Source organism: Dinoponera quadriceps, unplaced genomic scaffold (assembly GCF_001313825.1).
Source record: "Dinoponera quadriceps isolate SergipeBrazil2010 unplaced genomic scaffold, ASM131382v1 scaffold2392, whole genome shotgun sequence".
NCBI lineage: Eukaryota > Metazoa > Arthropoda > Insecta > Hymenoptera > Formicidae > Dinoponera > Dinoponera quadriceps.
In genome coordinates, this window is record NW_014556584.1 from 151,307 (window position 1) to 162,125 (window position 10,819).

General features: G+C 52.9%; 2 protein-coding genes across 9 annotated transcripts in view; both read right to left on the reverse strand.

Annotated features, from left to right (window-relative positions):
• The window catches only part of LOC106747879 (basic helix-loop-helix transcription factor scleraxis-like), a 1,965-nt gene extending 1,501 nt beyond the window's left edge, over nt 1–464 (reverse strand). Inside the window, exon 1 of the mRNA XM_014625861.1 lies at nt 372–464. Coding sequence (XP_014481347.1) covers nt 372–448 — 77 coding nt within the window. The 5' untranslated portion in view covers nt 449–464. The remainder of the gene's footprint in view (nt 1–371) is intronic.
• Nucleotides 465–585: 121 nt separating this feature from the next.
• Nucleotides 586–10,819, reverse strand: part of LOC106747873 (arginine-glutamic acid dipeptide repeats protein) — a 16,922-nt gene continuing 6,688 nt past the window's right edge. For 3 of the 8 annotated variants that reach the window (XM_014625848.1, XM_014625847.1, XM_014625852.1), the window contains 6 exons: nt 9,869–10,228; nt 9,686–9,766; nt 5,880–9,381; nt 4,992–5,270; nt 4,025–4,220; nt 586–806 (listed from right to left, as the gene is read on the reverse strand). In XM_014625848.1, coding sequence (XP_014481334.1) covers nt 608–806; nt 4,025–4,220; nt 4,992–5,270; nt 5,880–9,381; nt 9,686–9,766; nt 9,869–10,228 — 4,617 coding nt within the window. In that variant the 3' untranslated portion in view covers nt 586–607. Of the gene's footprint in view, nt 807–2,717; nt 3,911–4,024; nt 4,221–4,991; nt 5,271–5,879; nt 9,382–9,685; nt 9,767–9,868; nt 10,229–10,819 lie in introns of those variants that run through there. The other 5 variants (XM_014625851.1, XM_014625849.1, XM_014625853.1 and 2 more) reach the window with 4 other exon arrangements.

Here is a 10,819-nt window from a genome sequence, read left to right on the forward strand (position 1 = left end):
TATATATATATATTCAGTAATTTTCCAATAATTTTCACTTTTCATCGATTCCATAATATTCAGCAAAATATTACCATCAAGGTGTTTCTAGCAAATTGTTACAAAAACTATGGCAAGCATGCAATGTTTACAAGTACGTCGTATCGTATTTTTTTACAAACATAGATCAAGACTAGTTTAAAAATAAACTCGTCAATTGGCCATCGAAATCGACCACCAATTCTCTGAATTCTTTATCTTCCTGACGTGATAAAGAGCGCAGCTCGAGCTAATCTTCTTCAAACACGCGTCTTACACTTCGCCGTTCGCGATGATAATCACGTTCACGTCTCGGCGCGCGAAAGTGCAATTTCTCGCAAATCGATCTTCACCTATGAGTGCGATCCCTCTCTCGAGCGTTCGCTTGACACCGCTGCTTCGTCGATTCTTCTTTTTTGCGCGCCGCCATGCTCCGTCTCTCCGGTATTCGGTGGCCGCTATCTCGGAACAGCGCTTTCGCCGGCCGCTCACGATGACACCGTCTTCGTCAATGAGAGGGTCGACCCGCGGTCTCTCTTCCCGTTCCTCCGGAATACGGAGTTTCCTCATCTCTGCTCTCCTTCCTCCCTTACACACGCTCTCTCTCTCTCTCTCTCTCTCTCTCTCTCTCCCTCTTTTCCTCAGCCGAGTCCGACACACACGTGAGCCGCACGTGTGTGGAATCAGGGGCGGAGAAAGGTCTCTCTCTCTCTCTCCTCCTCTTCGGTCCTTCCTCTTCCTCTTTCCTCTTGATATTTATTCGTCCGGTCCCGCTCCACCGTGTCACGCTGCAAGTGCGAACAAAAAAAAAAAAAAAGAAAAACGAGATGCAAAGGTAAATTTATAAATCGTATTAAATATTGTACACCTCAGAGAAGAGAGGAGAGACTGTTATTCACTATTAATAACGCCGAGGACATCGAAGTGAACCTTCGATTAGTAAACAAACGTTATTACCTTCAAACGGGGACGCAGCAGCAGTTTCATTTCGCCGGAATCATTCCAGCAGTCCTTCGCACCTTGGCTCTCTCTCTCTCTCTCTCTCTCTCTCTCTCTCTCTCTCTCTCTCTCTATTCACCGTTCCGTACATACGCTGTATAACGTAACTCAATTTATAATCCACGCCTGTCGACTTCGTGCCTGCGACGTGCGTGTGCGCCCTCCCACACGCACATACGCTTTCACGCTCGCTACGCGGGCGATGCATTCCGTGTAAAGTGGTCGGCGGCTGCGTTTCGCATCAAGCTACGTAAAAACGCGGATGACCGTAGCGACTGGACGGCGGAGTAGGGCAAGGGAGACAAATTCCATCTGCAAAACTAATTAGCGTCCCGTCACGCTGCACGTTTCCATCTCGTTCCCCCTTCTCCTCCTGCCGCCACTCGTGCTTACCGATTTCATCGGTTTTCTACGCACGATTACACGCTCCGGGGAATGTTACAGTGAAAATTAACCACCGGACTTCCTTATTTATCGCGATCCTGGTTGAGCAAATGTCGCGACTTCAGTGACGCCTAATTACCCCGAATACGATAATTACACGCGCAATCGTCGAAAACGCGAGAGAAGATGCACGGTGAAGCAGCAAAAACGTTGAATATCGTACGTACATTACACACACGCACGCACACACGCACGCACGCACACGAGAGTTTCATATGAAATTTTTACTCAATTAAATAATTAGGTTACATAAAATCAATTACACAGTATATAATTTACATGTCCCTCATCACGGGCTCTCATCAGAGGCTGCTTCAACATTCGATATTGTCGAAGACGCGCATGACGCGGAAATATTCACTGCTGGCTAAGACAAAATCTCCCGGCAATTCGCGGATTTATCTTCGGAGGCTTTGTGTGTGCGCGTATGCTTTGTGTATATTTTCTCTCCGCTTAATCTAGTTTACTAGCGATCAACACCGTATATGCACGCGCACAAGTACACACACACATATACGCGTTAACAAAAGCCACTGAAGATCTGTATCTCTTCTGTATCAACAAAAAGATACCTTAAAGAATACAAGAATATATAATTTTGATGGATTAAGGAAATAACATAAGTGACACATTATAGAAAATATACAATTCCGATAAGATTAAGAACATAATGGTGGAACTTAAGTTACATTTTCCTTTGTTTATGCGACTGCGATCGAGCTTAATCAGCATGATTTTTGTGCGGTTCGCAGTTCGTCGTTCGTTTGTACGAACTTTTGGCAGAAAATGCTCTAATTTAATCGGTTCTATGATCGCGTAAGCAAACACATACATACTCGCTTCTCCTTACGTACATACATACTACGTTTCCTTCTTTTATGCGTTGTTAGAATTATTTTGAAGTAATATAAAAAGTACCGCGACGTAAAAAGATGTACAAACAAACTGTTCCATTCGCAGTAAGTACGCGGAATCAGTCCCTCCTCGCGATTTCTCCAACATTGGTATTTTTGATTACGTATTTCAAACTGTAGAAATTGAACTACGCTCGAAAGAAAGTTCTTGTAATCACGTTTGAACGCAACAGTTTGATATCTACATCTGTGATAATATATAATGATAACAAAACGAGCTTTGGTACGCTCGGAAAACGCTTAATCTGAAGCACTATTTTCTGAAGAACAGATAGAAATGATAATAAATACTTTCAATAATTATTATATATATATATCTATAATTATATATATATNCACACAGTGAATTGATGGTAAATTACATTTTTTTGCACTTAATAATCTCATGAATATATACTTACCATCGTAGCAATGTTGTGCGTTTAACATCATCGTTCAATCGCGATTAAAAAAACGGAGAGAGTGTCTCGTTTTCTTCGAACAAATTTAATTTCTACAGCTTGAAATACATGAAGTATAAGATTTTCTCGAAACTATTGAGGAGATCCTCATACCGCATATCTACACTATTCGTTTCTTCAAAATTCTCCCAACTTATTGCCCCCATTTTATCTACATAGTGTCCTTCTTTTTTTTTCATTTTCATATAATAATAATAATACAGTAACGCACGTTTCTGCCCTATTTGCAAGAACAAATAATAAAAACACACACACACACACACGCACACACGCACACACACACACACACACACACACACATATATATGTATATATATGTATATATATATATGTACATATGTATATGTATATATATCTACATGCACATGGAAGGATTAAAAACCGCAGTATAACTTCCCCCCGTACAAGCACTTTGGCATATGCACCATCACTTAAATCGAATATAAAAGAAAGAAAAAAAAGAGAAAAAAAAGCAAGACCAGTAGAATCGATCGAGAGACGCGATAGATAATAATGATACTTGAAGAAATTTGAAAATAGCTTACACATATCGACTTTTTGTCATTTTTGTATCAATCTTGATCTCTCTCCGTCCCTCTTGCTCCCTCCTTCCTTCTCATTAATGATGCCAGATTGATCTGTAACGTTCGGGGGTTAAAATATCTCGTCGTGATATTTACAGTTAGCGAGTTTTACATTGATCACGCTTCCTCGCTGTGTATATGCGTAATATGCGCGTATATTTCATCGCTTAAATACGTCTGAAAGACCATAAAAATATTTTCTGATCTTAGGTGTTAAAATTACATAGGATATATATATATGTATATATATATATGTATGTATAAATTACTCTGTGGCGTCGGAGGAACGCTCAGGCAGCGCGTATCGCGCCCTTCGCATTTCCATTGGCGCGCCCTAAACGATATCAAGACTATATATGTATGTATATTTATATATATATATATTTATATAAATAAAAAAAAAAAACAAGTGTACGCGTAAGTTTAGGGACGAGATCCACGTGCTGCTTCATCCAGTACGCGAATTTTGAGCTCACGCTCGCGCTGTTGTCTAAAAAACACCCTTCGTTAGTCCCGTACACTATGTTATGTACGCACTTAGGTGGCAACAAAAGTCATGCTGAAGGTCAGGCAAGTTGTTACTTATTGATTGGAAAGCACGAACCTTAGGTACTCCTCGTGGGCGACGAGGGACGGGTGCGGTGGGAAACGGTCGCGCTCCATCATAAGATGCCGTTGTAGCTGCTCGTGATGCGCGGCCATGTCCGCGTACGGTCTTCCTAGGAGCTCCGCTGGATGCAGCGCCAGGGCAGGATCGCGCGGCATCAGGCCGGGTCGAGGGTAATTGGCGCTGGCCGCAGCTACGGACAAAGATGAGAGATGTTGGAGAAACGAACGTGCGAGTCGGGCGCACGACACATCAACCGTACAGTAACGACTACACAACTATGGTACACAGTGGTCTCGTGTGACGTTTGAGAAGCATACGGATTTTGCTCGTGATAGTCGCGCGTGTGATCGTCTCTCTCTCTCTCTCTCTCTCTCTCTCTCTCTCTCTCTCTCTCTTTCTTTTTCTCCCTCTCTCTCTCTCTCTCTCTCTCCCTCTCTCTCTCTCTCTCTCTCTCTCTTTCTCTCGTGTGACAATCGGTATTCGGAAGCGTACAGCGTTCGGCTCGCCCAGACAGGAGGAATTGCGACGAACTCGACTCCTAGCCTTAGTCAAGCTCTATCTCAGAGCGTTTCTCTCATCGGGGACACGTTACTTCTCATTAAGCGAACACACGCACGCACGCGCACACGCACAGTCGCGCCTGCACCTCGACGACACTCACGCGTACACTCGCACTTGCACCTGACGGCGATAAGCGACTGACCGGAGGTCAGAGTCGAGGACTCCCGAGATTCGCAGGCGCGCCGACGGTAAAGGTGCGAGAAAGGAGGATCGCCTTGACCTAGACGGTAGGTGTGTAGGTGGCAGGTCGATCAATGAGAAACAACACGGTAGCCTAGCACCGGCGAGCGATAAAAGCGGAGGAACGGAAAACTCTTTTCTTTCTCTCTCACTCTCTTTTTTTGTTTTTTTGTTTTTTTTTAAGAAGCTTAAGAAGAACATCCTGAAGTGTAGGACCTACCCGGCAGAGGAAATCCAGCCGCAGCCGCAGCGGCTTCCTGCTGTTGCTGAGCCTGTTGCTGGGCCTGTTGCTGTCCCGGATGTAAGTGCAAGTGCGTATGCGCATGCGTATGCGCGTGAGTGTGAGCGTGATACTCGGGAGAGATGCCAGCCATCTGTAACCTGACCATCGGGTCAGCGGCCAGAGCCAGTCGCTCTTCGAGCTGACCATGGTGGTGTGCCGCCACGGGATGGCCAGCCCCTCCAGCCGCTGGCCCCCCACCGGCTGCAGTCGGTATTCCTAAACCCGACAGTGCTTCGATCACATAACTCGATCATCACTGATACGATTCTTTTATGCCGGATTTCTTCACCTCCGGTTAACCGGTCGGTATACGGTCGTCGTAATAATTCGGCCGATAAACAAACACGTCAATAAGAATACGAGTTCTCTTTAACGAAACTTTCTCCCTCGAGACTGCATTGCGTCAGTCACCGGCGAGTCACGGGAGATGCGGACAAAGAGCCGAGAAGTGTCCTTTACGGGTCGAGTTAACCGACGCTGAAGAAATCGGCGATTAATTCAGGTTTAAATATCTAGGCCAGCTACATAGTACCCACCCCTCCCCCCTAATGATGTTTCTCCTCGCCCTGCGTACGCGCGCACACAAGCACACACACACATACGCACACACTCTCTCCCTCTCTTTCTCTCCTCGTCTAACTTCACCTCTCTCCCGGCCTACCGATCTTTCCTTCTCGACTACACACTCGTCATACAGTGTCGCTAAAACAATGTCAATATTGAAAAGCATACACGGTCGTACAACGATCGGACCAGTCGACGATGTTCCTACCTCTAGCCCCGACGACGACAGACACTCGAAGAGAACTTGATATGAGCAATTACCTAGCCGTTCCAGACGTTCCCGTTCCAGCTGGCTGGGACCCGGTGGAGCGCCGTAGAGACCGAACTGGTGCAAGGCCTGAGGCGGGCCGGAGGGTCCGGCCAGACCGGCGGCGTAACGTCGGTGTATCTCGAGCCAGTGCGGGTCGACCGGCGCCGGCATCGGCCTCGGCGTGCCCTTCAGCAGCTCCTCCTTCAGACGGTCGTTCAACTCCCGCTCGCGCAACTCTCGTATCTCCCGCTCGCGCTTCTCCCGCTCCAGGTGTTCCAGCTCGAGGCGCTGCGCAGCAGCGGCCTCGCGCCCGTACAGGTAATGCAGCATAGGGTCGGGCGGCGCCGGGTGTCTGGCGGGCGAGAAGGCCGCGTGCGGTCTCGCGTACTCGGACAACTGCCTGAGCGCGGGGGTGTCCGCGTACGAGCTCGGGCGCGCCGCGTACCTGTCGTATGGCGAGACGACAGGCTCGAGGGGTCCCCGACTCGGCGGCTTGCAGCTCTCCGGCTGCTTCTCCGGCGTCGTCATCTTCCTGGCCTGCTGCGCCGCCGCGGCGGCGCGGTCGCGCTCCTCCCGTTCACGCTCCGCTTGCTTTCTCGAGCGCTCCTCGCGCTTCCGCGCGAGCTTCGTGTCCGGCACGGGCTTGAACACCAGGTCGGTGCGCGTACACGAGTTGTTCTCGCCGCGATTCCAGTGGCGCAGGAAGATCGCCGACTGGGAACGGTGGCACTCGGAGTCCTCGATGCGCGGCTCCGGCGACGGGCCGCGCGGACTGGCCGGCTCTTCCGGCTCCGGCTCCATGTCCTGCTCGATCTTCGGCTCTTGCACGATCGGGGGCTGCTGCTGCGGCGGCCGATGGTGATGGTGTGCCGAGCTGGTGGACGTCAAGCACGTAGCCGAGACCATCGACGGTTTGCGCTGGCTCGACCCGTGGGACGAGGAATGACTATGAGAGCTGTGGGAGGAAATGGTGAGCAGTTTGTCGTGGTGCAGGGTGGTCGCCTGGTGCATGCTGGAGGAGTGATGATGAGAGGCGATCAGATTCTCCCCCTCGTCCCTCGTGGTGACGCTCGAGCTGGTGCTGGCGTGATGAGCGGTCATCATGGTGCTGCTCTCTTGACTTCTCTGCGGCGAAGGCGGCGGGATGGCGTGCGGGACCGGGCCGTAGGCGTACGGCGGGAACGACGGGTATCCCGCCACCGCTCCGTACCCCGGGTACGCGTGCGGATGGTAGGCGTGCATCCCGAAGAGCGTGTGGTGCACGAGGTGCGGGTGGAAAGGGTGGGCCATGTGCGGGCTCGGCTGCTGCGCCGGGTGCATCACCGGTTGGGGTATCGAGCTGGGCGGCGGCGGCAGGCTGGGCGTCGGCGTCGCCGTCGGCGAGGCTGCGACCGGCTGAAGATGCGGCACCAGTGCCGGCGCCGAGTTCTGCACCGACTGCTTGCTCGGCGTGGGCGGTTTGCTCGCGCCGTCCGGATCCTTCTTGATGTTGTCGAGGCTCGGCCCCGGGAACGAGGAGCTCTGGAAGCCCGGCACTTTGACCTCCTTCAGGCTCTGCAGGGGGTCCGGCTCGGGCGGTATGATCTCCTGCTTGATCTTCAGGTTCTGCGGCTCCATCGGCGGTGTGCCGGCTAAATTGTAGATGCCTGCGGGGGGCTTGTCCATCGACAGCATGCCGCCGGGCTGAAGGGACTGGAACAGATTGCTCGGTTCATTCGGACGTTCCGGCTCGCCGCTCTCCGTGCCGCGTTCCTGGTGCCTGTCCGACGTCATCCGCTCGACGGGAATACGGCCGTCGCGCGTCCTCTCGCCCGACAACCTGTCGTCCGCGATTCTCTCAACGGCCCTGCCTTCGGACGACATGACGGTGAGGCCGAGCGGCTGCGGCGAGCTCGGCATCGGCGGCTGGATCTGCGACATCTGGCCGATCGCTCCCATACCGGTCGGTATTTGGCTCTGCGAGATGTTGAGGTTCAACGGCGGCAGGGGCTCCGCGTGGCCGCGGAGGTTTGGTCCCATGTTCGGTGGCGCGTTCGGCGCCATGCTGGCCGGCACCACGCTGGACGCTAACTGCGTCATACTCTGCGACAGATTCTGCGGTACGTTCTGCGGCGGCTGCTGCTGCGATTGCACGTTGCTCGCCGCGTACTGCATGCTGAGGCCGCTCGGCAGTCCGCCGGCGACGTTCTGCTGCTGACCGGGCGATATCACCGGCATGGACTGCGAGGCGATACCGGCGCCGGGCGGCAGAGTCTGCGACAGGTTGCGCACCGCGGCATCGGCCGTCGGCTGTCCGGGCGCCACCAGCGGCTGCGACACGCTGAGGTTCAGCTGTCCCTGCTCCGGCTCCTTCGCGTCGTCGTTGGAGGTCGGCGGCGACACCACGGACTCCATCGGCACCAACGGCTCCAACTTGAGCGGCTGACTCATGGCCAACGGCGGCACGGAGTCCTCCATCTGATGATCCACCGCCTTGCCCTGGTCGAGCAACGGCTCGGGCTCGAGCAACGGCGGCTTCTTCTCCAGGCTGTGTATCACCGGCACCGAGATCGGTAGGCTCTGGATCGCCGCCGGCACGGGAGTGGACACTGGCGTCGGCTCGGACGGTTCCTCGGGAGTCGTTACGGCTGGACTTACCGGCTCTTCCGCGGCCACGCCGGTCACCGTCGGCGTAGTCGGTTGATTCTCGTTCGTGTCAGCCTCTGTCTCCCTTTCCGGCTCGTCCATCAGGGAGTTACTGTCTGTCGTGAGCGACTCAGAGGGGCTCTCGGCGCGGTCGCCGCCGCCGGCGCGCTTCCGCTTTTGCGCCTCCTTGTCGTCGTCGGCGTCGTCCGCGTGCGAGCGCTTCTGTGTACCCTTCTTCGGCGTCTCCACTTTGGAGGATTTCTTCTTGCTCTTGTCGGGCGACTGTTGCTGCTTCTCCTGGTCGGGCGTGTCGGTGCCGCCGGTGCGTCGCGGTCTCGCTGGTCTCGGCGTCTCCTTAGCCTTGTTACGCGTACGCATTCTACCGGGGCTCTCCGGTGACTCCGCCGGGACCGGGCGGAAGAGGTAAGGCGGCGCGGGCGGCAGCTCGCCGGTCTTTTTCAAATGCGCGCGACATTCCGTGCAGAGGAGCAGACGATCCTTGCCGGCCACCTGGTAGTCCTTCGAGCTGGTGGAGAAGCAGTGCTGGCACGAGTGAGCGGCGCCGTTCGTGTTGGTGTCGCGCGAGTCACTGTCCTCTTCGGAGTTGTCGTCCTCGGTTACGGAGCTGATCTCACCACCGGGGTTGTGGCTGGCCGGCGTGCCGACCGGCACGCTCTCGGCCTCGGACGCAGGTTCCTTCGTGTTGACGTTTGCTGTCGGCGTTGTGTCCTTCGTAGGCGTCGGCACCTCCTCTTTCGGAGTGCCGGCGCGGGAGTTGCGCGTGTTACGGATCCTTCGCAGCGAGCTCTGCCGGCGACGACGGTGCGGCCTATTATTATTGGCACCGGGCGTCTTTTTCCACAAGTAGTAGAACTCGACCAACTCCGGCTGCACAGACGACGGATGATATTCTCTACTGCGTCGTGAAGAAAACTCTCTCTCTCTCTCTCTCTCTCTTTCGGAAAATGTGAGAACTCTCGGGACGTTTGACTTTCCTTTAAAGCGACATGTATCGCGCGAAATGGAGGGAGAATCGCATGAAATTTTTCGCACTGTAATATGAAAAGAAGTGAGAAGATCGCTCTTGGCGCAATTTTTTGTCGCGTATACTTCTCTCGTTCTACACGTAGGAAAGACACTTTTGGAGAGAGAGCACCAGGGAGAGACACTTCCGTATGTTTTCGAGTCTTACCGTGTCTTTGTGCGGCAAAAGGTCCTTCCTAATGCGTGAAAAGTTCTTCCCAAATTGCCGTAAACCCTTGACGAATCGCTTCTACGGTCAACACAACGACAATCCGTCACTTCTCGCCTGTATCGGGCGAGCTGCCGTGAGCTTCAATTAGGCTCACGGTGGCAAAGGAACGATCATACTTACAGTCTCTTCCTCGGACCATTTCTTGTCGATGCCTTTAGGTACTGGACATTTGACGAGAGCCTGAAGTGCCCTACCGGGATCATAGCCAGAGTCGTGCAAGATGTCCAAAGCATTGATGGTAGTGTCGTCTCGAGACGCCGCCACGCAACCATCGTCCGGGGACCCGCCGTCACACATACCGGCGAAAGCGGCCATTGACCGAGCCGCCCTCAGGTACATGAGAAGATCCCCGTCCAATGCCATGGCCGGGACCCATCTTAGCTCCTCGCGCTCCTTAGAGAATTCTGGATCGGGTAGCAGCTCGCCGGGTGGTATACCCGGCCGATACTCAGGCAAACGGGCCTGACAAGAAACCAACGCCTGTAAATCCCAAAACATTCGGGATTGCGCGCGGTTAGCACCGATATGCCGAAGCGAGTTAGTGTGGTCACGCACCTATGCTCCGGCTTGCCCTCTCAAGCAGTTGCAACAATAATTATTACACAATTCCAAATGCTAAACGCGTCCGCCTACGTTTTCCTTTCTCTCTCTCGTGCTTTTCGCTCGTTTTTCTTCGCATCTTTTTTATTTTCCTCACGCTCCTGCCAAAAAACATCGCGACACCGCGTAAACCTGTGTCTTCCTGGTCGCTCCCCTTTCACGAATGTTCCACGGACAACGATAATCGCACCCTCGCACCTTGTACACGAATTCATCGGGGTACACAGACCGGCGCCTTGTCTCTCTCAAGAGCAGAAAACACCCGGTCCACCACGCGATTTCCCACTGTAAACACGCGCTGACGGAGGATACACTCGGAGATCGTAAGCGATTCTAACGATACGAGCGCGCCGAGGCAATTACGCCGATCTGTGTACACGTTCGCACTCGAAAGCACACACGCACGTACTTTGGTATGACGAAATAGTGTGTCGGAAGTCCAGGATGATTACGGGGGAGGGGGGGGGGGGG